This window comes from Meriones unguiculatus, chromosome 4 (assembly GCF_030254825.1).
Source record: "Meriones unguiculatus strain TT.TT164.6M chromosome 4, Bangor_MerUng_6.1, whole genome shotgun sequence".
NCBI classification, from domain to species: domain Eukaryota; kingdom Metazoa; phylum Chordata; class Mammalia; order Rodentia; family Muridae; genus Meriones; species Meriones unguiculatus.
In genome coordinates, this window is record NC_083352.1 from 17,166,974 (window position 1) to 17,193,837 (window position 26,864).

At 48.4% G+C, this 26,864-nt stretch overlaps 1 protein-coding gene across 4 annotated transcripts in view; it reads right to left on the reverse strand.

The window, feature by feature from the left end:
• The window catches only part of Plekha2 (pleckstrin homology domain containing A2), a 58,526-nt gene that overhangs the window by 18,654 nt on the left and 13,008 nt on the right, over positions 1 to 26,864 (reverse strand). For all 4 annotated transcript variants that reach the window (XM_021657378.2, XM_021657379.2, XM_021657380.2 and 1 more), the window contains exons 2-5: positions 26,130 to 26,293; positions 9,485 to 9,541; positions 3,028 to 3,076; positions 1,952 to 2,049 (exon numbers count right to left, since the gene is read on the reverse strand). In XM_021657378.2, the coding sequence (XP_021513053.1) occupies positions 1,952 to 2,049; positions 3,028 to 3,076; positions 9,485 to 9,541; positions 26,130 to 26,270 (345 nt within the window). In that variant the 5' untranslated portion in view covers positions 26,271 to 26,293. The remainder of the gene's footprint in view (positions 1 to 1,951; positions 2,050 to 3,027; positions 3,077 to 9,484; positions 9,542 to 26,129; positions 26,294 to 26,864) is intronic.

Below are 26,864 nucleotides of genomic sequence, written 5' to 3' on the forward strand. Positions count from 1 at the left end.
ATGCACACATATACATACATATGCATAACACACATACACACAAAAAATACACATAACAAACATACACAGGCACATAACACACACACACACACACACACACAGAACAAACTTACTACATACCTAAAGGATGAGCTACCTCTCTTTAGAAAGCAAAGAACAAAGTAGTTAAGACTGAACAAAAATCCTCAGCAAAACAAGAAGTCAGAAAAATAAGCAGGTAGTGGTAGAAAAACATGTGTATACATACATACATACATACATACATACATACATCCTCTGCCACCACCTCTCCAAATCAAACCAGAAACCCACCGTCTCCTTCAGGTGGCCTGACCTGAAGCGGTCACATCGCGGCCCAACCAGTACCAAGGACAGTACTCAGCTTCCCACTGCACCCTCCTTAGCTCAGGGGTAGGATTGCCACAACTTTACATACAAAGTAATCACAGATCATCAAAGCTGTGTCCTTTACTCTTAGGACGCTAGCTATCACTACCTCCTCGAGCCACCCTCGTCAATTTCCTGTGAGTGTCTGACCTAACATGCCATACCCACCGCACGGACACAGCGCCCAGTGAGACCCTTCCTCCACCAGCCTTGCCTCACCCTCTTCGGGAAGGTTTGTCAAGGTTTACCAGAGTAGTAAGCGGCCGGCACACTGCTTACCTGGCTATATTTTACCCCGCTAGGGTACAGCAACAGAGGTGCTGGATAGATATGGATTTCATCTACTAATATTCACGGGAACCCTGAGGTTTCTGGAGGAATAATTTGTCCCAATGATGGGCATGTTAATTCAAAGTCGAGGGAAGACCAGTATTTCTGATTGTTCAACACAGAATTTCTAAGCTTTCAGCAACACGTGCAAGAGCAGTCTCTGCCTTTCTCGCTGGGTTTCATTTTCACTGTTGTTTTTTCTCCAAAGCAGTTATTGCTATAGTTACCAGATACTCCCCATGCTAGAAGCTTGGTCCACAGCCTGTGGCCCTACTGGGAAGCAGCGGAATTTTCCAGAGATGGGCAGAGTGGGAAAAGTCAGCTCACAGGGCGTGTGCCCTTTGTGGGGCTATGAGGACCCAGCTCCTTCTTTTGTTCTTTGCTTCTCAGCCATTGGGAGAAGGACAGGTTTCCCATGCCATAGGCCCCACCCGGATATCTGGCCTCAGCACGGGCCCAAGGCAGCAGGGATAAACCCTAGGAAACAGTGTAATCTGTAATTAACCTCTCCTTCCTATAACTTGATTATTTCAAGCGTATTGTCACAGTGCTGGAGAGTTAACAGTGTTTTCTCCCTTCTAACTCTCCTCTGTTTCTGTTTGTTTTGATTTTTTGAGACAGGGTTTCTTTGTGTAGTGTTGGCTGTCCTGGACTCGCTCTGTAGACCAGGTTGGCCTCCAACTCACAGAGGTCCACCTGCTTCTGTCTCCCTGAGTGCTGGGATTCAGGATATGCTACCGTACCTAGCTTCTTCTTCTTCTATTTTTTTTTTTTTTTTTATATTTCTAGGGAATAAATTCTTTATTAGCCAAGTCCAGGAAAGCCAGAGTCCTTAACACAATCCATGAGCAAGTTTCAAAGTTAGCAAAGCTTTTGAACAGACTCTACTAAGAAGATCTCCCCCGCCCCCAAAAAAGATCTAAGTGCCTTCTCATACACTTTCCCATTCCTCCACTTCTCATTGTCAGCAATCCTTTTTCCAACACTACAGTGCTGAGTCACCATCCCATAATTACCAGAACATGACGGACAGGAGCCCTCCCAGGAAGCACAAAGGGAGCACTCCATAAACTTCCCCTGTCAGCCCGTGGACAGGAGAAGGTCAGAGACAGCCAGGTCTGCACAGGCTCTGGGGCAAGTCCCTGCTGCCTTCTGAGTTTGCCCCTCCCCTGACTGGGGTCACAAGCTGGGACACAGCCCTTCCACTCCCGGAGAGAACACAAAGTGTACGTACGGTGATCTTGCTGGCTTGGTTCAAAGCTTCTACCCAGTCCTTCAGATCTTTCTGGTCATTTGCTTGAAGAAAATATCTCTGAGACAGGGCATTGATAACTGTAAAAGCAACGGGAAAGGATGGAAAAGGCAACCAGGTCAGGATTTATGGATCACAAGAACCCACGAAGTCATTGCATGGAGACAAATACTTATTGAGTACCCACTAAATGGCTGAGAACATGAGGTGACAAAGCAGGAAGTAGCCCCACCTCCCTGAAGCCCATGTTCAGAGCTGCCCCAGAAATGCCCCACACAGAAATGCCCCAGCATTTGATGATAGTGAGGCCTCGTAACCAGTGACTGATCTGTCGGGCTCAGCAAAAGCTGAGGGGCTTGAGACATTGACAGAGGGGCTCTGCTTCCCACGCCACTAACCCCCGTCCTCCCAACTTCTACTCTTTGGTAATCTTGAGACCCTCAATATTCCTTCCTTCATTTTAATTCAACGTTCTGTCTGCATGTACACCTATATGCCAGAAGAGGGCACCAGATCTCACAATCTCATTATAGATGGCTGTGAGCCACCATGTGGTTGCTGGGAATTGAACTCAGGACCTCTGGAAGAGTAGCCAGTGCTCTTAATCTCTGAGCCATCTCTCCAGCTCCTGCTAGATGTTTTCTACCTTCTTTTTGGCATCAAGAAAACAGAAAGACAGCCACGCATGATAGCTCAGCTTGTAATCCCAGCACATTGGAGTCTGGGTGCAGCAGAGGCAAAGTTCCAGGCCAGTTTGAGCATGGAGGAAGGGAAAGAAAATTGGGCAGGGGGAGAAAGAGAAAGAAGGGCAGGAGGCAGACAACAGGCAGAAGCCAGCCTGGCTAAATGCTGCCAGCCCGGCTAAATGCTGCCAGCCCTTGTGCGCCTGATCTCAAGTTGTTAATAATCTTTGCAGTGGCATTACCCGGCACACGGAACATCACCATTATCTAAGCCACTCAGACACATGGCACACAGTTCCCGTGGGATCACAGGGCTTTTCCATGGAAAAGAAGCTGTCACCGTGAAAAGAAAACCCGCTGTGGTTCAGTACTTACCGAAGCAGAATGGAGTTTTGGGTTTCTGCTTTGGGGTAGCGATGCTCACCTACGTCAAATGGAGACAAGAGAGAAGTGAATGTGTCTCCAACCGTGCGGAAAAGGCTGACTTTGAAAATACTTTGTACATAAAAAGAACTTATCAAGCATGTACATTTGAAGACCAATAACTGAGTCTTGCCCCCAATTCTTTAAGAAACTGACATTGTACACCTGTAATCCCACTAGTCTGGGAGGCAGGGGCAGGTGGGCCTCTGTGAGTTCAAGGCCAGCCTGGTCTACAAAGCAAATCCAGAACAGCCAAGGCTATACAGAGAAACTCTGTCTTGAAAAACAAAAACCAAAATCCAAAAACTGGCGTGATCAGTCCTGCTCCTTAGATTAGTGGTTCTCAACCTTCCTAACACTGCAATCCTTTAATATAGTTCCTCATGCTGTGGTGTCCATCAACCATAAAATTATTTTGTTGCAACTTCATAATTGTAATTTTGCAACTATTATGGATCAAAATGTAAATCTCTAATATGCAGGATAATTTTAGTGACCCTCTTGAAACAGTTGTTTGACTCCCAAGACCCACATGTTGGAAACCACTATCTTAGCAGCTCGCTGTACCCATTTCCACTGACAGTCCCTCTACCATCCACATAACTGGAATCTTGAAGCCTGTGTTGATTTTTGTCTCTGCAAGAACAACTTTATGAGCCACTGGATCTGGAGAAGATTCTCTCTGAGCCACAAGATCCAACAGAGTTGCATTCACTCCAGCATGCTTCTCCTATGCTTTCAAGAGCTAACCCCTTTCCCCAGTCTCCCAACTGAAGGTACTTTGGGCATATAAACTCCAACCAGAGTAGAAAGGTGGTGGCAGGTATGCTTGCATTTAGATATGCTGCCCAAAGGCCTAGCTATCTACGGTGGCCATGAACACTCCGGTAGCCCAGAGGGCGCTTGCCTGGGTACAGTCAACAGTAGATGGGAACTGGTGTGCTTCAGCTAGCTTTTGCAATGCCACCCCTTGCATAGGCATCACTGAGTGTCTGCACAGGAAGCCGCACCATTCAGGCTCGAGTTCCATCACAGCCTACAAAGATCTGGTGATTATCCACCAAATGGGTGCTGGTCCAGACACCCTGGAGCACTCCACACAGCCCATTCGCTAGGGATGCCTAGAGATACAGCACCTGCACAGAACTCATCCACATGCCCTGGACACTGTTCTCTCAGTCCCCCAGTCGGAAGTGGGGGTGATGTCTCTTTGAGGCTCACCATTGCTAAGAGCTAATGATGACTGAAACACTGGTCTCTAGGCTCTTGCTCCTAAAGTCTTCCTAGAGACCCACCCTGATTCCTTAGCCCAAACTAACATTGCCCCAAATACTCAGCCAGGAACTGAGGTGGCACCCCATAAAATATCAAAAAGATAAATAGTTGAGGCTTGCTTCGGAATCAGTCTCAAATCACCGGTGTGCGAACTCCATTACATGTTCTGTCAGAGAAGGACTGACAAGGCCATGTTCCTGTGGAGTTAACCCAAGCGTCGGACACGGCAGTGAAAGCAAGGGACCTGGCTGCACTGCCATATAGAATCTGCTCAAGAAGGAGGACTGTTATGCTTGGCCAGGCAGCAGTGTCTGTAAGCCTAGCACTTGGGAGGCTGAGACAAAAGGATCCTAACTTTCAAGGTCATCCTAGACCACACAGTAAGTTTCAGGCTAGCCTGAGTTACATGGGTAGACCCCGTCTTAAAACAAACCACACACCTACACATGCACATACAATAATAATAACGTTATAAATAATAATTTTTTGATATATCAATTATTAATTATTATCCTATCATATAGTTATATTAATATGATATGAATAATTATGTTATATTATTTTATTAATAATTATTATTACTTAAAATAGGACCCCAAAAAAACCTGCCTAGCTTCCAACCTTAAAAACAAACCACACATTGCATTTCCATGTTAAAAATTACATGTCTGCATGACATTACATCAACCTCAATGACAGGTACTTAAAACATACAAGATGTCACCATGACCCCTGTTTCTGAAGACTCCATCTGCTGCTGCTGACCTTCCTACTAGCAGAATCCCAACGCTGCACAGATCACCAGGGGAGGGAGAGACAGATAATATATAGGTGCGTGCGTGCGTGTGCGTGTGTGTTCAATCCACTGTATCGATGAGAGAACCCCGAAGTGAGGTGGAGACCACGTAGCCTAAGGAAGTTCTAGAAAGTATGCAGGGGAGCCCACAGACCTGAGCTCGGACAGACAACCCGATGCAGCCGCGCCCACACGCTCCACATTTCCAAGGCTGGCAGTGCAGGCCCTAAGCCACCTTGTTTTCCTGGGGTTCAGGGCAAGCCAGTCGCTGACCTGCAGACTCATTTCCCAGCTGTGACCCTCAGTGTCTGTGTTCCCAGGCAGCTTCCTGTCACCCGCATGCACTGGGCTGGGCTCCTGCATTAACCCTGCGTGTCACAGAGCTGCTGTATTCTGGCCCCTGAATCCCACCAGCCAACTCCAGCTGGCAGTTTGGGTGGCACTGAAAAGCTTGGTCCCAGAGATCCTCTCTCCGGTGTCTGGGGCATCACCAACCGGATGGAGCCACACTGGCTGACCCTTTCACCCTGCAAGGATTACGAATGATCACGCTCACTGCGTTGGTTAGTCAGCCTGGGAAACTGCTGAGCTTGCACTTATCGTGAGAACTGAAGCTTCCAAAGTCAACGTGTGGCTTTCTGCTTGTTTGTCTCTGTGTGTGCACTCTGCAGTCCGGAGGTCCACACGTGTGTACATTTACCGTGAGTCCCAGCCCCACGGCTTAGCATGGGTTGCTGGACAATGCAGTTCATCGCCAAACTAACGGGACTGATCCCAGTTCTGTCCTGAGGAGCTGTGGAAGAGCGCTGAGAGCCTCCACAGACGGGACCCTCACAGACACAGGACAGCAGGAGCGAAACACTAATTTGTCCACCCGTGGCTATGTCCACAGAGAAGAGCTGTCGCTGGACACTGACTCTGGTCTGCCCCCCCACAAAAGCACGCACTGCGCCCCCAACCCCATCTACCTGCCACCTGCTGGTGACAGTGTCAGGCTGCGGCAGCCATCTTTAAACACAGGAAGAGAACGGAGGAGGATCTGCAAGAAGCAGTGCGGCCACAGGCGGGTGAGGACTTCCAACAGTCTGACCTAAGTTGAGGGCGCCCAGGCACAAACACGCTCACACCACAGGGCGGCCACAACTGAGTCACTCACTGCCCAACGGTGGTTGACTGGCAGGTCCCGTGAGCACGCCAAAAGCAAGAGGGGGCTGGGATGTTAAGGGAAGGGTGCCTAAGGGGCCCCCTCGGGGTGACGCAGAAGAGCCACTTGGCAGCTCTACAGCCTCAGGCGCTTTTGATTATCAGATCAAATACCCGAGCTCGAGGCAGCAGGGCACCAAGAGGACCAACCACACCCTGTCTGCCATTGGCCGGAAGTGGAGCTGGGGCCTCTCCAGTACAAGGAACAAGAGCAGAACAAAGCCTGGGAGAGCTCAAAGCGCTGCTCCGGTGTCTGGGGAGACCTTGTCCCTCAAGGAGGCACTAAGGGCAACACAGTAAGAAGCCACCGACACAATCATCAGAGGCCTGTGAAGTTGGTACAGGTTTTTCTGGAAAGTAAGCCAATACTCTTCATTGAACTCTATAGGGAAGTGGTTCTCAGCCCTCCCCAGGCTGCGACCCTTTGACACTGTTAGTTCCTCACGTGTGGCGATCCCCAACATAAAATCATTTGCACTGCTACCTCACAACTGTTAGTTTGCTACTGTTACGAACTGTAATGTAAAGATCTGTGTGTTCTGATGGTCTTAGGTGACCCCTGGGAAAGGGTCGTTTATCGCCCCCCCCCCAGGGATCTCAACCCATAGGTTGAGAACCACTACTCTAGAGTATCCGTGCCCCTCCTGCTCCCCGCCCCCACAAACAGTTAACAACCAGCATCTTAGAAGGACCTGTTATCTATCAAGAAACCCTCACAAGATAGGCCCAACCAGGGCAGGATTGGGAGTTGGCTGTGTAAAGATGTCTGGATTAGGAGAGAAGGGCTATAATGCCAAGACAGGCCAGGCTGTTATTTTTCTAGTTTGCCCAAAGACTGGTTCTGCTGCCATGATGCCCTGGAATCAGATACTTCCATCTCTGGGTGATCCCTCCCCTACTCACCACCCTATGCCTCACCCCCACCCCCATCAACCCTTCTGCCATCCCCCATTTCCCCACGATAGCCTTCAGGGACAAAGCAAACCAGCCCATCTGACACTGGGCCGAGGCTCAACCCTGGGAGTGACCCAAAGCTAAGGGAGAAAAAGAAAATAAAATAAGGACTCAGGATCTCAGACTACCAGGACCTGGGTTTGTGTTCTGGCAGTGGGTCAACTGGAATTAAGGTACTCAGCAATCTGTGACCTAACCCAGTGGCAGTTGTGGGTTTTTTACAGACTCGTGCGGGCTTGCCTGTCTCGGGAAGGGCAGAAAGTCAGGTCATCCTTTCTAAATGAGGCAGCCAGCCAGGCAGAGAATACTGAAAGCCTCGAATGAACTGCACTTATAAATCATGATTCAGCAAGAGGATTATATTCACTCCTTCCCTGGCCAAAAGAAAAAAAAAAAAAGTCTCCCCAAACCCTCACATAGGCGATGGTTTCGGTTTTCATTTTTTTTGACAGGGTTCTCTGCTCCCCCTTCCCTCTCAATTCTCTTTCTGGAGAAATGACCTAATGAGCTCACAGCAGATGAGAAGAAAGGGCCCCTATGGGGGTGGGAGTGGGGTGGGAGAGGGGGTTGGGCTGGGCTGCCCTGGCCTGGACAGGCGGCCACATTTCTTATCAAAAGGCATGCACAAATTGCCTGCAGCTGTGCTAGCAAAGCTGCACTTTAACCCATGTTCTCCCCCTGAGGCCACCATCTCCTCTCTAATCAGCTCAGCCACTGCCCGTGTCTTTTCTGCCTCCACACTGAGATGGGGCTGCCGGGTTCTGCCTGCACAGCTGGCAGGCCGGGGTAAGTCAGTCTGTCCCAGCCCTCTCAGGACGTGGGAGGCTCTCAGAGAGCTCCTTAAATCTGTCACCAAGTGGAGCTGGTGGCTTCTTAGCTCAACCCCTAGCTTTTAGGTCCTCAGAGTCCGTAGAACGGGAGGGCCAGGGAAGAAAGCAGGGACCCCTGTGAGGGAGGACGGACTTCTGGGACTTCCGTGGCTTTGGGGCTGGCTGGGTGCCATCTGGCTCTCCCCTGGCTTTCTGAATTGGACCTAAATCCCCTGGCTTCTTTTTTTTTTTTTTTTTTTTAAATCAGGGCTACATCATGGGTCAGCAACAGTGGCTGCCCCAGGGAGGGGCTGCTCAAAACAGCTGAATTCAGCATCACTGACTGGACCCACATCACCAGGAGGACAGGACATGAACACCACGTGGGGGGCACAGACTGCCCAGGGGCCTGCCATGCTCCCCAGAAGGTACCCAGATGTTGACTGTGGTCCTGGAATATCTTAGGGCCTCTTCTAGGGGGTATTCGCAGCACCCCCCTTCACAAGCATTTTGCCTGGAGAACTGGTACAATTCCAGGGGGCCCGAGCCCATGTCCAAGCTGCTGCTCATTAATGGTACACTTTGAGAGAATACTGGATCACGATGATTGTTCCTCTGTCCTTCTGTCCCAGTTACAATAAAAAATAAAAAATAAAAAAGTTACACCCTACTTGGTGCTTTATTTTTGATGTGAAATGCCTCCCTAGAGCCAGGCGTGGTGGTGCATGCCTGTGATTACAGCATTCAGGGAGGCAGAGGCAGGCAGATCTCTAAGTTGGAGGCCAGCCTGGTTTACAGAGCAAGTCCAGGATAGCCAAGGTTATACAAAGAAACCCTGTCTTAAAAAACCAAGAGAAAGAAAGAAAGAAAAGAGAAAAAGAAACGCCTCCCAAAGGCCAGTGGTAATAGCTGAACCTTCAGGTGGGACTACATGGAAGGTCCTTAAGTGATCAGGGATACCCTGAGGAGACATTAGAGGTGCCCGGCCCCTCTATAATTTGCTTCCTAGCCATGAGGTAAGAAGAAGCTGCTCTCTGTTACCTGTGACATCGTGCTGCCCCAAAATCATGACTAAGACCATGACCCAAAGTAAACCTTTCCTCTTAGAGAGTATCTCAAATGTTCCCGTAGGTCTGGAGGGGTGACTAGCTGGCTCATCCGAAGAGTAAGAGGCTGTGGGCACCCTCCCCACTGCCGATCACCACCGCAAGACAGCAGACCTTCCACAGGCTGCCCAGGAAAGGGAAACATGGTAATTAATGGCCGTGAAGGCTCCCAAAGGCTTACACCTCCGGGATGCAGAACTTCTTCTTGCTTGGACATTAAACCCGCTTCAAGAACGTGGCTTCCCAGCATGCCAAACCAACATTACCTTTGAGATGTAAGTCAGCTGCAAAGATCCAACAGCTCCTGCCCCAACTGCCAGGTTCTGGAAGACAAAGGGGTTTTCTTAAGATGTGTGCTATGTGAGGCCCCCAAAGCAGCAGTAAGAGATCACCCAGTGTCCTGGTTCAGTCAGTGCCACTGCGGCCTTGGGCAAGTTACCTTGCTTACCTACAAGGTGCTGGTGATAATTCGGGGGGGGGGCTGCAGAGGGAGGGCCCACACAGTAACACTAACAACATCCCTTGCCTTCTTATGGTGAGTTAGTCTAGGACAGCGCTTAGTCATGTGCTGTGAAGTCTTGTAAATGAGCCCTGGTTTCCCCTGCTATAAAAAACAGAGGCAAAGTCAGGGGTGGTGGCACATGCCTTTGATCCCAGCGCTCAGGGAGGCAGAGGCAGGCAGGTCGCCATGAGTTCGAGGCCAGCCTGGTCTACAAAGTTAGTCCAGGACAGCCAAGTCTACACAGAGAAACCCTGCCTTGAAAACCCAAAAAAAAAAAAAAAACAAAATCAAAACAAGAAAATGAAACAGAGGCACTCTGAGTACCTTTATTTAAACCAAAATGCTTGAGATTTTGATTTCAGGGTTTGTTTGTTTTTTCCCTATTTTTTCTTTTTTTTCGGGGGTGGGCATGAGGAATTAGCATAGTACTATTATGACCACTTGCCTTTGCCTCCTGGGTGATGAAATTACAGGTATATGACACCACAACTGGGCACTTAAAAATTTTTACATAAAAAATGAGAAGTCCTGAGGACCGGACTCAAGTCTGAAGACAAAATTCCATTTGTGCTTCACATACCGTTATACAGATTTCCTGGAGATTGTGATTTTAGGTTCCTTGTGTTCTGACTTCGAAAGGCCACGCGAGGCTGGGTGTAGAGCATCCTGCTTGTTATCACATCGGCACTCAGGGAGTTGCAGGTTTGGGAACATTTCCCATTTCCAGATTAGGAGTGTTCCACCCACAGCCCCACCCTCATAACTCAGGGATGAGGTGGAGTTTAGGCAGGGAAGGACCTCAGTACGGAATCTCCCTGGCACCTAGGGACACTCTGCAAGTTTGGCCTAGGACATCTTTTCTGCACGGTTGCTCCGATCTGGCTGGCTTTGTCCTCTTTGTGTCATTTCAATATTCATTTTGAACACATAGGATGCAAACTCAGATGATGCAGGGGTTTTTTTTTTTTTGTGTGTGTGTGCCTCTAAGCTTACTTTACAGGACTATAATCCACGCCAAATGAAACTGTCTGAACACAAAAATAAAAACTACAAAGAAAATGTACAACTAATGCAGCCAGAATGGCTAAGGACTCAGAGCAGTGGGAAATGCCTGACATGTACAATGCCCTGGGTTCCATCTCAGAACTGCAAAACATGATACAGAAACAAAACAAGGAGCTCCAAATTCTGGGTCAGCAACATTCTCCCATGACAGACCCTTCCTGACTTCCTCATGTTGACAGACAATACACCAAGGTTGTGTCCAACATTAGAAATCACACCAATGAAGTTCCCAGCAGATAGACCTGAAAGTCTGTCTGAGAACCTACCCCCACAGCCTGAAAGGCCATTGAGAACCTCCCCCCCACAGCCTGACAGTCCATTGAGAACCCACCCCCATAGCCTGAGAGTCCATTGGGAATCTACTCCCTTAACCTGAGCCTGCAGCTCCAAAACTAACACCATTATCCTGCACAGGCGGGGCTATCTCAAAGCAACGAAAGGAACAGAATCTTGGTAAGAAAAGTTAGTAAATTTACCTAAGGATTAACAGTGGAATGACCTACAGTTCTAGAAGGCTGCCTTGAGAACTGTACTAGCTGGACAGATGGCCCAGGGGATTAAGAGTACTTGCTGCTCTTCTAGAAAACCCAGTTTGACTCCCAGCTCCTACATGGTGGCCCATAACTATCTATAACTCCAGTTCCAGGGGCTCTGATGCCCTCTTGTGGTTTCACAGGAACCAGATACACATGGTACACACATATACATGCAGGCAAAACACCACATACATGAAGTAAAATAATAATAGATTTTTTTCATTAAAAGAAAGTTTAAAAGAAAGGAATATCTTAGATTGGGAAGAACACTCTAGCCTGTTATCCATTGCTGTTTGTTTGTTTTGTACTCAAGACATGGTTTCTCTGTGTAGCTGCGGCCATCCTGGACTCACTTTGTAGCCCAGGCTGGCCTGGAACTCACAGAGATCCTCCTGCCTCTGCCTCCCCGAGTGCTGGGATTACAGGTGTCCGGTGCCCAGTCCTGTTGTCCAAATTTAACATACATCTCTCTGCAGTAAATTCCATGTGTCAAATTTTCTTTTTATGAGAAAACAGAAAAGAATAACACAGCCATGTGAAAGAACCCTGAGTCTCAGTGAAAGACCTAAAAACAAAAACAAAACAAAACAACAACAACAAAAAAACACAAAAACAAAACAAAAAAACTCAACTGCCACCTTTTACACACGAAATATTCAATCTGGAAAATGCCTCTGAGGGGGTGAGAGTATAGTTCGGTAGTAGAGTATGTACGAGGCTTTGGCTATCAGCCCAAGTTCTACAAAAATAAATAAAACCTACCCTTCAGTGCTTGGATTAGTACTCGTTTTATTTGTGCACCCTCTAAACTTTATAATGACTTCTGAAAAAAATTTAAAGAACTCTCTAGAGTGTTAAGAAGGATAGTAAAAATTCCACTCCCCCCAAAAAATCCAAAGGAGCCACCATATCCAAAAGGAGGGAGAGAATGGCTAAGGGGCTGTGAACGACACTAGGCAAAGACTCCTCGCTGCTGCATGGCAGAAGCAAGCCTGTGTGTCCACACCCTCACTGTGGCCATCCTCACAGGCCAGGGACCTGTGGAGCCAAAGGTTTTCAGGTCTCCCGGAAGCAGCAGCCCACTCTAACTGCAGGAGCCCGAACCGCTTCGTTCTAACTGTAGCCTTAACATGTCTGACTGAAGCCGGGTCCTTCCCTATAAAATTCAGAAGATAAACTGTGCCAGACGGTGGTCGGGAGAATTACATGAAAACAGGGTGAGCACAGCGCAGGGTAGCCATGGGCCCCCTCAACCAAGCTAATTACAAGATGCAAACACCAGGGTCCAGGGTTACCCTTAAATGCCTGTTCTCCTGACCCCAAACCACACCTCAGAAGCCTCTGGAGCCCCATCTTGACTTATGAGTGAGGCGGGATCAGGGCACAACTTGGACTCTAAAGCACACATAATGACAGGGGTAGATCAGATTTCAAGGATGTCAGCCTTCTGCTCTAGCCTCTTAAGCTTCTTCCCGCTCACAGAGCTGTGCTGGGGGTGAGGGTTGGGGGGGGTCACGTGTTTGCTCCACCTTCCCTGCTCTAAGGCACAGAAAAAAAAAATGCTCTCTCCACCCCAGGAAGCCAGGAAAACATGACAAGTGAGTGTCTAAAAAGCTGTTGGCCCACCATCTCCTCCCCACCCAAGGGGGAAATGGGTGACACCGGAGCAAACGCCCCGAAGATTCCTGAGGCTTTACCCACAGCGAGACTCGGTGTCCGCTTCAATTACTGGCTCGAGAAGCTTAATGGCAACAACTCATTGTCATGATGTCATGGTTGTCACTGGCAACAACTCATTGGCATGGTGGCACACAGACAGTCCCAGACAGACACTCCCTGATCAAACAAGGTTGCACAAAAAGGCCTGAGCAGCCAGGTGCTGGGGCAAGGAGCCCAGGGAGCAGCACCCAGAGACCATCAGGTACCAGAGTTGGGTGGCGGAGGGAGGAGCCACAGTGTTGAGCCCCGAAGCAGAAGGATTAGCTCAGGACCCTCTTGACTCTAGTCAGCTACAGCTCCTGTCTCTCAACCTGCAGACAGATCCTGGACTTCGGGAGCAGACCCAAACCCATGGGGAACTAACTCACTCGAGAACGTTCTGGCTCGAGCTCCGTCCTCAAACTGCAGAGTCTAAATCAAGCCGGATGAGTTAGAAGACACATTTCAAAATACCCTCAGGGATGCCCAAACGGACCCAAGTTTAACAACAACTCACTGATGGGACAAAACCTGGCCCTGGATTCTGTGCTGCTATAGATTTTTTCCATGTGTCATGTCTCTCCTCACCACACTAACTATACCATAGGTTCCCTGAGGACGTGACTGGGAACATCCCCATGAGCACAGCGTCTCTTGATGCTCAGGGTCTGTAGTCCCAGCCTCAGGAAGAAAGGCAGAGGCAGGATGCCATCACAGCCCTTTCGCAGATATGGCCCGCACACAGGAAAGATTTAAAAAACAAACAAACAAACAAACAAAAACACTTTAATTTATCCGTTATTTGGGTGTTAGGGATTGAAGCTAGCCCCTCCACGAATGCCCAGCACATAACTTAACACTGAGCTGTACGGCCGCTCTCACACTTTTAAATGAGGGACTTGTACTCCCAGAAGGTGGTATGTGTGAATCACCTGGAAAGAGTTATTTTTTAATTGACATATATAATAACCGTATATCGTGGGGGTACGGCATGACAATTCAATACATACACAAATTATAGTGATCAGACTAAGCTGTCTCTGGTGGTTTGAATGAGAATGGCTGCCACAGACTCAGGCTTGAACACTTGGTGGTGCAACTGTTTGGGGAAGATTAGGCGTGGCCTGGTTGGAAGAGGTGTGTCACTAGGGGTGGGCTTCAAGCTTTCAGAAGCTCACACGATTCTCAGCGTCTCTCTCTGCAGCCTAGTTTCGGATCACGATATGAGCTCTCAGCTGTTTTTGCCACCATGGCTTTGATCCACCAGCATAGACACTGCCCCTCTGAAACCAGAAGCCCAATTAAATGCTTTCTTTTCTAAGCTGTCTTGGTTGTGATGTTTTGTCATGGAACTGTAAAGTGATTAAGACACTGGTTTGTCTGTTCTCTAGGACATTTTTTTTTCATTTCCCTGTGATACATTAAAAAAAAAAAATCTCTCCACTAGTTATTTTGAAATACACAACTAGTTTCCATACTTGCTCTAATGTCTACAGAGCCTAAGACTGTTTCCTTTCTTCCTTCTTTCTTTCTTTCTTTTTTTCTTTCTTTCTTTCTTTCTTTCTTTCTTTCCTCTCTCTCTTTTTTCTTCCTTCCTTTCTCTTATGAGGTCTCACTATGTTGCCTAGGCTGACTTATTAGGGATGATTTTTTAAATTATATTTATTTACTGTATGTGTCTGTCACTGTCTGTCTGTCTTTCTGTCCATGTGTACACATGCCATAGAACATGTGTTGTGGTCAGAGGACAACTTGCAGGAGTTGCAAGAATTGGTCTTTCATCCTACCATGCTGGTTCCGGACAACTCAGGTTGTCAGGACTGATGGCAAATGTCTTCACCCGCTGGATCATTTAGCCCTGATGGGGTCATTTTTAAGCCAACAAAGACCACGGCTGCTTCCCACATTTTTAAGGTGATCTAGAATAGGGCCCAGACACCTGTGTGTTCTCGGTGCTCCTTGGGAAGCCACTGTGTTGCATGCCGGAGGCTCTGTGCTGGGGAAGCCAAGTGAAAGGCCACACCTGGCCAGCAGTCCTTACAGAGGAGTGACAGGACCCCAGCACCAGCAAGCGTCAGGGTAGAGGATGGGAGGAGGGGTGGTGAGGGGAAAAGGAAAGCCAGGCCCTGCAGCAAGTAACTGGCAGCCACCCTGCATGAGGTTTGAAAGTCAAGGGTGGCCTACCTATTTCCGAGACTTGAGAATTTTCTGGAACACTGTAGGACGCAGGGTGGGCACCTATGAACTAGTAGGAAACTTTAGGGAGATCCCCACCAGCACCTTGCATTTTGCTTAGGATCTCTGCAGCCAGCAAAATCCTCCAAAGTCTGGGAAGGATGCGGTCTATTCTCTTCCGTGACCAGGAAAAGAGCTGAGCTGCCCTCAGAGCTTCTGGAGTAGAGAGCTTCACTCCATTCCCCACCTCCTAGCAAGAGCAACAGAGAACCTAGAAACAGCCAGAAGATCCCACGAAAGACTCCTAAGTCAGCAGGATGTGGGCCCGGAAAGCACCACTGACAGCTCTTCACCTACCATGATTCCCCCACCCCCACCTTGCCGCTGCAGGGAGCCCTGGGAAAACAGCTTGTCACCCAGTTGCAAGCTGGCGCTTTGGCAGAGAACAGCATGGGGAGACAAGGAAGAAACAGATAAGGCTGAGCGACGGCTGTCCCACACATGCTGCTGGGTGCCTCCCACAGCTGCTTTACCTCCACAGTCCCGTTTCTCAGATACAGAAGCCATGGGTGCTGCAGGTGAGGCAACTGGCCCAAGGTCACGGTGATGGCTAGTCAAGTTAGCATTCAAGCCCAGCCCTTCCAGACTGCCAGATCCTCCGTGGCACTATCCTTGATGCCAGGCCACCTCCCCTGAGACAATTATCTACGAGTTGATTATCAATGAAAGGTAAATACAAGAGCAGGAGAAGCAGGGCTAGACTGAGCGAGGCCTTAGAGAGTTACCCAAGCTGGGCAGGGCAGGAACTAGTCCAACTGGCTCTTGGGTGCCAAGCTCCAAAAGACCAGGGGTTGAGGGGTGGAAATGGAGAAGGAAGGGTGCCCAGTCAGTGACAAAGAGCCCAGCAGACTGGCTGCCCACAGGAGAAGAGAAGAGACTACAGGGAGAATGCAGGCAGCAATCTCATGCCCATCCTACTAGTGAGTTCAAGCAACAGCTTTCAGCATCAAAACCATGACCATCCCGGCTCACAAAGAAGCTCCCAAGGGCAGGATGGCAAAAAGGTAGGCTGTCCAGACCTGCATTCCACAGCCCTCCTGGCATGAATAGAAACAAGCTCTCCCAGGCACCAGCTTCCCCGGGCAGATCTTCACCTCCACCCTGTAGATTCACTTCCTGTTAAAAACTTGTTGGGCCACACAGCGCCTGTGGCTGCTTTCCCCATTCTCTGGTTCCCAATCTGTGTTTTAACTTTGCCCTTTGTGAGCAGTCTGCGACCTAAGATGCAGTGCTGGTTTAACACCCTGGCACTGGGGTCTCTGGTCCCGGCTTACTCTGCTAGGACCTTCTGAGACAGGATGAGGCTCTTGTGTATAAGTCTCATGACCTCCATATCCCTTGCATCCTTCTTCCAACCTGGTCCCCAGCCTGGTACGCATAGCTTCCTAGATACAGGTGAGTCTGAGGCTATCAGTAATGTGAACAGCTCTTAAGCTCCCCATCCCTTTCTGTAACCCAGCTTCCTCTGAGTTTGCCTCGAAGGCAATGTCATTTTTACTTCCCCTTCTCATTGGCCTCCCTCCCATCTTCCCCATCTCTTTCAGTGGTTCCATATTCTCTCTCCAGTCAACCAGATATGAAACATTTTATTATAAATACACAAAATTTATTGTGTTTTTAATATATAGCTAGGTATACAAATTATCCTGGAGGGAGAGAGATGTGTGATTTTTTTTAAAGAAAGAAATAACTACAATGTATCAATGTATACTGTTTAAAAACTGAGCTGAAGAAACATGGCATTATCCTATTGTGACTTTCCGTCACTTTTTTATTTGTTTGTTTGTTGTTTTTCAAGACAAGGTTTCTCTGTGTGCCACTGGCTGTCCTGGACTCCCTTTGTAGACCAGGCTGGCCTCAAATTCACAGCAATCCACTTGCCTCTGCCCTCCTGAGCGCTGGGATTCCCGGCTTTTCAGTCACTTTTATCTGTCATTTTAGGAGTAGCAAAAACGCAACACGAGAATGCTTGAGTTTAAGTGTGTGCCTATACAGGGATAGCTCTCCTAGCCTGCAACTACCTGACACAGGAAAGAATTTTATTAGCCAAAGGAACCGAAGCAACCCTAAAAACACTCACCAGACACCCATGACGCAGCTGGCTGCCATCTGCTGCTCCCAGTTAGCTGATACACGTTAAGCAACCCGCACTCTCCAGGCCCCAAACACTACAGACGCTCCAGCCGCCCTTGAAGATACCGGGTAACAGAAGAGATTACTAAATCAGGCTGGCTGGGCTTGCTCAGGGCTACAGGGTGACATTCTGATCAGTGCTCACGCCAGTGTCGGGAGACTCCAGTCTGCTCCTCACACTTGTATTCTCAGCCCTGCCTTTGTTTTGTTTGTTTCTTTGTTTGTTTTCAAGACAGGGTTTTTCTATGTAGCCCTGGTTATCCTGAAACTCACTCTGTAGACCAGGCCGGCCTCAAACGCAGAGAGATCTGCCTGCCTATGTCTCCCAAATGCTGGGATTACAGACATGGGCCACCACTGCCTGGCTTGACATGGTCTTTGTAATCACATTTCTTTTCTTAAATTTGTCTGACATAAAGAGAGTATTCATCTCTATCACTATGTCCTCTTTCATAAGAGAATATCTTCCCCTAGGGTCATCATCACTTATTTGTAATCCTGTGGTTATCAATTCAAATCATATATGGGGCTACTAAGTATTATTTGATTAATTTGAATTTAAACAAGGCATGAGCACATACCTTAAAAGTTTGTTTTTTGACTAATATTGGTAGCCTGAGCTCCATCCCTTGAACCCACATGGGGGAAAGAGAGAACCAACTCTCTCAGTTGCTTCTGGCCTCTACATGCACACATGTTACTGTCATGTGCACATGCACATCATGAATAAATGTTTTTAAATGCCTATGGCTGCTAACATATATACACTCATAATTCACTCCATTCACCTTTTTGACTTATAACTATAACTTTACAGCAAGCTAGAGAGGAGACTCAGGGTAGAGTACCTGCCACCACACACACAACATGCTGGGTTCAGGCCCCCAGAACCACAAAAGAACACGATCTTATAAGCTCAGAATGCTGAGAAGAAACTCAGAATACGTGACCACTGTTTCACAGTCAGCTCTGCAAAAGCAGGTGCTATACTTTAGATGAGTCTGCTTCCTCCCTGCAGTCAGCCACCAAGTCTAGCCTTCTTCTCTTCCCTCATCCCAGTAAGCCTGTCCCTTCTCAGCCAGCACCATTCACCATGCCAGACACAGCTGGGAGAGTGAAGCCTGGATTGCATTGGAGACTTCAAGTTGTTAGAGGTTGCCTGAACCACAGGATGTGGGGCAGGGAGGCCTACAGCCAGGGAGTGGAACCAGTCCAGGAGAGAGAAGTGGGTTATGGTCGTCAAGACTGGAACTGAAGAGGCCCCTTAGCTCTGTGATATCAGATACAGAACTATAGGATTTGGAGTTGACCCTGACAGGGTTTTTTTTTTTGTTGTTGTTTTGTTTATCTTGTTTTGGCCCTGTTATTTCCTCACTGTTCTCATGTTCCTCCATTTGGGGATGGTAATGTATATATTATGTATCATAATATGTCAGAAGCAACTAATTTGCTTTTTTAATTTTACAGGGGGTTGCAGCTATGAAATTGCTTTGAGTCTCAGAAGAGACTTTGAATTTTAAGGTCTTGAGACTGAAATACTATGGGAACTTTTGAAATTGAACTAAAAGCATTTTATTATGATGTGGCCACAAGCCTAGGAAAGCCAGGGAGTAGAATATGGTGGTTTCAATGGAGATGACCTGCACAAGTGCAGATATTTGAATGCTTAGTCCCCAGTTGGTAGGACTTTTTGGCAAAGAGTAGGAGGTGTGACCTTGCTGGAGGAGGTGTGTTGCTGTGGGTGGGCTTGGAGGTTTCAGAAGCTGACCCCAGGCCCAATTCATGTTCATTCACTCTTTTGTTGGGTTGGTTGGTTTTTCAAGATGGGGGTCCCTCTGTGTGTAGCCCTAGCTGTCCTGGAATCTCTCTGTAGACCAGGCTGGCCTCAAACTCACAGAGAGCTGCACGCCTCTGTGTGCCACCACAGAGCCAGCATGTTCATTCATTCTTATTCTCTCTCTCTCCTTTTGTCCTCATGGTTGTTAGCTCAATATTTAAGTTCTCAGAAATTCCTCCAGTACCATGCCTGCCTGCCACTACGCTACTGACCATAATGGTCATGAACTCTAACCCTCAGGAATCCTGAGACACAATAAATTCTTTCTTCCTTAAGCTGCCTTAATCATTGTTCTGTTGTAGCATTAGGAAAGTAACTAAGGGGGTTGGGGACTTAGCTCAGGGGTAGAGCGTTTGCCTAGCAAGCGCAAGGCCCTGGGTTCGGTCCTCAGCTCTGGAAAAAAAAAAAAAAAAAAAAAAAAAAGACAAAATAACAAAAAGACCAAAAAAAAAAAAAAAAAGGAAAGTAACTAAGACACATATGTAGTTAGCTATCAACCAAAGAAAGTCCATCTTTAAAAAAACAAACACAATTTTAAAAGACAAAAATTTCAGAAAACAAAAGACTTTTTTAGAAAAAGGAAAGCCTTTCCCAAACCAACTGGGAAAGAGCTGAAGGTCACAAGATGCCTATCTGTTTGCGGGCTCAGCAAATAGACACTGAAGGGGCCTGTCATGTTGCTGTCTGCTGAGGGGCTGTCGGTGGAGAACAGGGGCAGGACACAAAGATGTTGCTACCATATCCACTTTTCTATACTAAATTTGCACCAGATGCATGCAGTGCCCAATTTTCAATGACATTACTTCCTGGGTCTTGGCATTTGGACAAGCTGAACCCAACAATACAGAAGCCTTTGAGGTACTGATACCCCCCAAGCTTTTTCAAAGGAGGATACAAAAACATCACTCTTAAAACACTGTTTTCACCCAGCCTTAAAGAAGACATTATAATTATATAGCACAATGTTATAAGGTACATATTGGTAGTCTCTGCCCTCATACTGTACTCTCCCCACTGAAATGAGCCCAAAATCCATCTTGCTGTGAACACTGCTTAGGCTCTTTGTCTGGCCAGTAAAAAGACCTCCTTTCAGTCTTTGTTTTTAAACAGAATAACGGTCTTTCACTGGTGTCCCAGGTTTGCTAGGGAAGATGCAGCCTTTTGGAATATCATGATGATTCGTAATTCACATTGATGGCCTGTGTAAAAGAAGTATACCAAAGTAAATTTTTTGGACAAGGAGAAAAAAAAAATATACTCTTCTGAGGAATCCTGACAAAAACCACCATCAAGTGTCATATCATGTCCATGCTTTGGTTTACTCTTATTCAGGGCCATATAATTTAGCCTTGCAATTATCCACATGGTGGGTGCTGGCAGTGCTGAGCATCAGTGTGGCTGAGCAGCTGAAACCAAGCTCATCATTCACACGTCACTACAGAGTAGAGCAGCCGCAATTAAATATTTCATCTTCTCTGTTCCTGTTTTTGTACCCTCCTTTGGAGAAGGTTGGGGTCTACTTTAAAGGCTTCTGCAGTGTTGGCCTCAGCCTGTCTATATGCCAGAACCGGGAAGTAACTTCACTGAAAATTGGGATAGATATCCCTGTCTGTGAGAAGGACCAACACTCAGTTAAAAGTAAAACTGCCAAGGTCTAAGTGTAGCTCAGTGATACAGTAGTTACCCAACATATGCAAAGTTCTGGGTTTAATCCCCAGCACTACCAACTCTCTCTCTCTCTCTCTCTCTCTCTCTCTCTCTCTCTCTCTCTCACACACACACACACACACACACCTTCTAGTATCATTACTTGAAGGAAATTGAGGCAGTGTTTCAAGAACACTGGCACATGCCTATATCCAAAAACTGCTCAGGAGTCCAAGGGGGGAAAAAATCACAACTTGAGTCTCACCTGGGCAGTTTAGTAAGAACTTTTCTCAAAATAAAAATAAATGAAATGTTCAGTGGAAGAACAATTGCCTATCATGCGCGAGACCCAAGTTTCAAGCTGCAGCACTGGAAACACTAAAAAACAAAACAAAACTTGCTTGTGTGCAAGATGACTGGGTTTTAGGGAGATGAGCCATACTGGCAGTTCTATACTGTTATTCTGTACCTGTAGTTGACAGTATGCTATTATGAGTTCAGAAATTTACTGAATTGCTAAAGATGCTAGAGGTTCTAACCGCAATAACAAAAGAATTATCTCTTTGCCCGACATCGCCAGCATACTAACTTTTAAAAGCATTAGACCAACAAACTGGGTCTAATCGATAATACTGGTGCTTTCCACTTAGGCCCATTTTAGCTGCTGGGGTTCATCCTCAGTTTAGTGCCACCAATATCTGTGATTGCAGACCTAACTCCTTTTCTCATATTGATTCGAAAGACTGCCCTTCAAAGCTGCGCCTAGCCCAAGCCGTGTTCCACTTGCTCCCCGCCCCTCCCCCCCGCCCCAGGTTCCCCTGCACATCCTGCTATCAGATGCTGTGGCCAGCCTCCCAGCCTCCCTCCGCTCTGCTCTGCTTAGGGGACTGGCCATGTGCCTCGGGAAGCCATTCTGGCCACGCTTACAGAGCTGTAGTCACTGATAGTCAGCATAGACGTAGATGAGCCAGTTTTTCCGGACAACTCTAAAGCTCCCACAAGGCCAGGCTAATCCTCCTGACTTCCACTGGAGAACACAGCCCTTTGGGACTTCCTCCTACCCTAGTCAGGCTTTCCCATCACTTCCAGGAAGCCCTACAGAAGCATCTCTTTAGTGAAGAACTTATCCACAAATCTTTGTGTGGGCACCCAGCTACTCATCATGAGGACTTCTGGGGGCCCTAACCTAAAGCAACTCTTTAGCTAGGTGACCTCACATGCCCTCCTGTGTCCCCACAATGGCTGTCGTTTCCCTTCCTTTCCTCAATTCTAATTTGGTCAAAGTGGTACAACAGTTAGATGAGACTTTGTCCATAAAAAAAAAAAAAAAAAAAAAAAAAAAGGCAAAACAAATGCTCTAAAATCTTAATAGTATAGAGTAGCAATCCTTATAGTATCACTCAGCCTCCACAACCCAGCCCCCATCGGTGGTGGGGCTATGCCCATAATCCCAAAACTCAGGACATGGAAGCAAGAGTTTTGTCGTTCAAGTCGAGCCTGGGCAACATAGTGAGGTATCGCCTCAAAAACATCTTAAGAAAATTAAAAGATGATAATCGGGTGCCGCCTCTCCCATGAAGAGATGGGTCACCCCGATTCTGTCATCATCTACCTCCCTACCTGCAGTGGGGGAGGGGAGGGGAGCCTGTGAAACCCAGAGTCTGTCTTGCTCACTATGGTGCCTCAGCACTTAGGTGGGCAGCTAACACACTGGACAAGCTTAGTAAGTACACATTGGGTGGCCAAGCTTCAGACTAGAAAGAACTTGCCTAAGATACCCATGGGCTGAGAGAAGAGCAGCCAAGACTGCAGCCTTGATCTCTCATTTGCCGGACCTCAGAATTTTCCATGTGAGACTCCACCTCCTAGTGCTCTGTCTTCCTCAACAGGCAGCAGAAATGGAAAACTACAGGGGAACCCCTTCTCCTCCAGCCAGAACCCTGGCATCCAGGCACTGACACCAGCAATGAATGGTGGGATGCTTTGCCACGACGGCTAAGATTACTACAGCTTTGAGACACCATTTCTATCTCCCTACCTGGAAGCTTGCTAGAGGCAGAAGCGTTGCTGAGACGACCTCCCCCCCCCATCTGCAGGAGCTAGCAGACTATCAGAAGGAGAGAGGGGACAGACGTGAAGAACACAAAGGATCCAGTTTCGCCTCCAGCTCTCCCTTTCCAGCCTGCTCAACACTAAACAACGGGATTCCGGTCCCAAGGGCTCAGAGGTAGTCAGGGGATCTAATGAGATGTGCAGAGGACCCATGATGGCTGGGGTAGAATGAGCCTTCGGGGAACAGACCTTCACTTCGGGGTTAGTGAAGCAACAGTGGCAGAGGCAGGCTCATCCGCACCAGATACACGGAGGTCCAAGTAGGCGATGATCAGACACCGGGTTCTGATAACTCACTCTTTAATGCCTGCAGCTTAGCACAGCACTGCACCACATCAAGAATCCTCTTTTCCCTATTAAGAAAGATATCCAAAGACCTAAGCACAGCCTTCAGTGTGGCCGCTACACAAGAGCAGGCCAACATTCCCAGGGAGCCTCGGGCTATCGCTTATACCGGGTTTGGGTTCTGTCCTACTCCCAGAGAGCAACATTAAAGCCCCTCACTTTCTAAGGAGCTTCTCTGACAGCCTCATTCACGGCCCCTCTTCAGTCTCCTGTTGATTCATTTATGCAGGGGAGCACCCTCATCCAACTCCAGACACCAGCTTCAGCACCTAAGACCCGCCCTCTGCAGGCTGGGTCCTCCACACCTCTTTCTTAACCAGAAACTTCATCTACAGGCTCTTCTTCCTCTCAAGCCCACCCTTTCCTGGGAGCAGCAACAGCAGGAGTGCAGGGGTCAGACTGACAGGCTCACAGCCCTGGTTCTGCCACCGCCTTTTTGTTTAGCACTGGGCAGACTGCCCCTCCAACCACCTCCCTCGATTTCAGAATGAGGGCAGGAACGCCTTCCCCGCCTATGCATTTCCACCAGAGCGAAACAAAAGCCCAGAGGCTTGTACATGGCACGGAAATAAATGCTCGGGAATGTCATTTCACGCTTTACCAAAGCACCATTCTCGAATCTGGAAAAGGCTCACGCTTGGCCACGAACATGACTGATGACTAACAAGAGAACTGAAGAATCGAAATGTTCCGAACTGTCACTGTCACTGTCACAACAAGGCCCTTCCTGCTGAACTCCCCTGCTTCCTAGGAAGATGTCATTTCCCAGGTACGGGCCATAAGTTCACGATGGTAACTAAGTCAGGAAGTACAACCTGAGAGCCCTAGAGCGGAGAGGAAAGGAGCCTGCCCTGGGCAGGGTGGGCAGTTGGCACAGAGGCGGTCCCAAGAGCCAGGAAAGTAGGCAGGCTCGGTGAGGCTAGTGAGCCCAGGTTCCAGGCCCAGAGAGTGGGTTACAAGAGGAATCCGAACAGCTGGCAATAGTCAAGACCTAAGACTCTGGGTGATTGACTCTCTGTGGCTCGGGGTGTGAGCAAAGGGCCAGCCCTCAGCTGGTAGATGGCTCAGTGGGCAAAGCACTTGCCATACAAGCCTGAGGACCAAAGTTCAGATCCCCTGAACCTGTGGGCATGCATAGTGGCTGCCAGTCATCCAAGCGCCCTGGAGGCAGAGACAGGGGTTCTCCAAGGCAAGTAGTCAGTCTAGCAAAATGATGGAGCTCTGGGTTCAAGCAAGAGATTCTGACCCAGTCTACGAGGTGGAGGGCAATCAGCGAAAAGAGACATCAACCTCTGGCCTCCAGACTCTCCTGTCACAATACACACATACACAAATGTTTTTGTTTTTTTTTTAACATTTTAACATTTTGTTTGAATTCATAGGGCGCACGTGTAGGGAGGTGTGCACACAGCACACACGTGCACATCTGTACATTGCATGGGGCAATCAGAGCCCAGCTCCCAGGAGTTGCTTCTCTCCTTCCATCACGTGGATCTTGAGGCGTTAAACTCAGGTCACAGGCTTAACAAGAATCACCTGTACCCACTGAGCCATCTTGTCACACCCCCCCACCTCACATCTTAAAGCACACATCCAAACCCCAACACTGAGACTATCCTCTTCAGCCTGAGACCCAAATCCCACCCCCAACAGTCATGTCTGTCCATATGCAGCCATGCCCTGTGACCTTGCCGCTCAGGGGCCACGCCATTCCTCACAGCCTCAGCGCCACCAAACTGCCGTGGGCCAGTTGGAAGGTCATGGCAGCACTCCATGGGAAAAGGAAAAAAGTTCCAGGTTCCCAAAGAATAATCGTTTCGAGTCACCCAACCCCCACCTCTGCCAACGGATAGCAATAAAACTTAGGTGGTCGGGACAGGTATGGTAGCGCACACCTTTGATGCCAGCACCCGGAGACAGAGGCAGGTGAATCTCTGTCTGTGAGTTTGAGGCCAGCCTGGTCTCCACAGTGAATTCCAGGCCAGGCAGGGCTATATAAAGAATCCCTGGAGAAAGAGAGAGAGAGAGAGGAAGGAAGGAAGGAAGGAAGGAAGGAAGGAAGGAAGGAAGGAAGGAAGGAAAGAAAAAGAAACACGAAAGAAAGATGGGAGAAAGAGAAGGAGGAAGGAAGACAAAATTGTAAAAACTTGGTTCCTCATCTTTGTGCGTGGCCTCCACAGATATTAAGTCAGTCACTTCTCCTTGCTTAGGGGTAGATTGCAATATCTAGGACTCAGTTTTCTCCTCGGAGGCATGAGGAAGCAATAACAGGTGACCCAAAAGGTCACTGCCAACCCAAGACTCCATGACACCCTGATTCAGGAGATCAAAGAAGTCCAATATTGTCCAGCGCAGGGAACCAGATCACATTCTCTGGTGGGGAGGGGCCCCAGACTGGAAGAGCAGGAGCAGTCAGTAGGCCACAGCCCCAGGAGGTGAGAAGAAAAGCCAGTCTCATCTGGGAGAGCCTGCCTGACTTTTGTCAAGTGTTGAATTCCTACGTGTGAGGAAAGCACGGGGCTAGGGCTGAGAGACCCTGTCTCCCCTAGACCTGCCCTTCAGCCCTCCTCTCTCTTCTTCCCCCAAGTTTAACACCCCTACTCTGCATTAACTCTAGATTCTTGTGCCTGCTAAGTGCACACTACTGAGCAATAGCTATCTTCGTGGGCCCACAGGTGGGTGTGTGGAGGAAGGTCTCTCACTCCTCAGCAGAGGTCCAGTCTGCTCCAGACATCAAGCCCTGGAGAGAAACCCACCCCCTGCACCCCACCCGGCTGTCCCCTTCCCACCCGGCTTCTCACCTGGGGGTTGTCCATGTACCAGAGGAGGCAGTTGGCCTGGGTGTCCAGGATAAAGTACCTCCGAAGGAACTTGCCGCTGTTCTCATTGTCCTCGATATCCAGGAACCCACAGATTCGGTTCTGCCGGTCCACATAAGGCATTCCTGGGCTCTGCTCACATCACCCTGCGCAACAGAAGAGGAGTCTGGTGAGAAGGAGGGGCGAGCAGGCTCTGTCTGACCACCTGGATTCGCCTCACCTGTCCCTGTGACACGCTGGGCTCCCTGCCACCAGCTCCCTTCCCTGGGCACCAAGTGTCTAACCCCATTGGACCCTGGGAACCACTACCAACTCTGAAAAGGCATCGAAAGCCATGGGAATCGACTCAGTTTAATTTCCTGAGGCCCTACTGTGTGCTGAGCACATCGTCCTAGAGGACGTGAGCTGAGTTGCACAAGAGTGCGCGCATGCATCAAGAGCATCAATTTAGCCAGCATTCTCACTGTGCCACCGTTCACCTTTCTGCACCCTAGCTTCCGCACCTGTGAAATGGGAACGATCATGCTACCACACGTGAAGGCATACAAGAGGCACTGCCTGGGCCTTGGTTACTGCTCTGCACAAAGCCTCCGGAAGTGGAGATGAGCTCGAGGAAGATGACAACTCAACAAAACTCAGCCAGGAACTTAAGACATAAAGGAGCCAGAGTACCCAGGGAGTAAATGCTACGGTGATGGATTTCCAGGAAAAGCCATC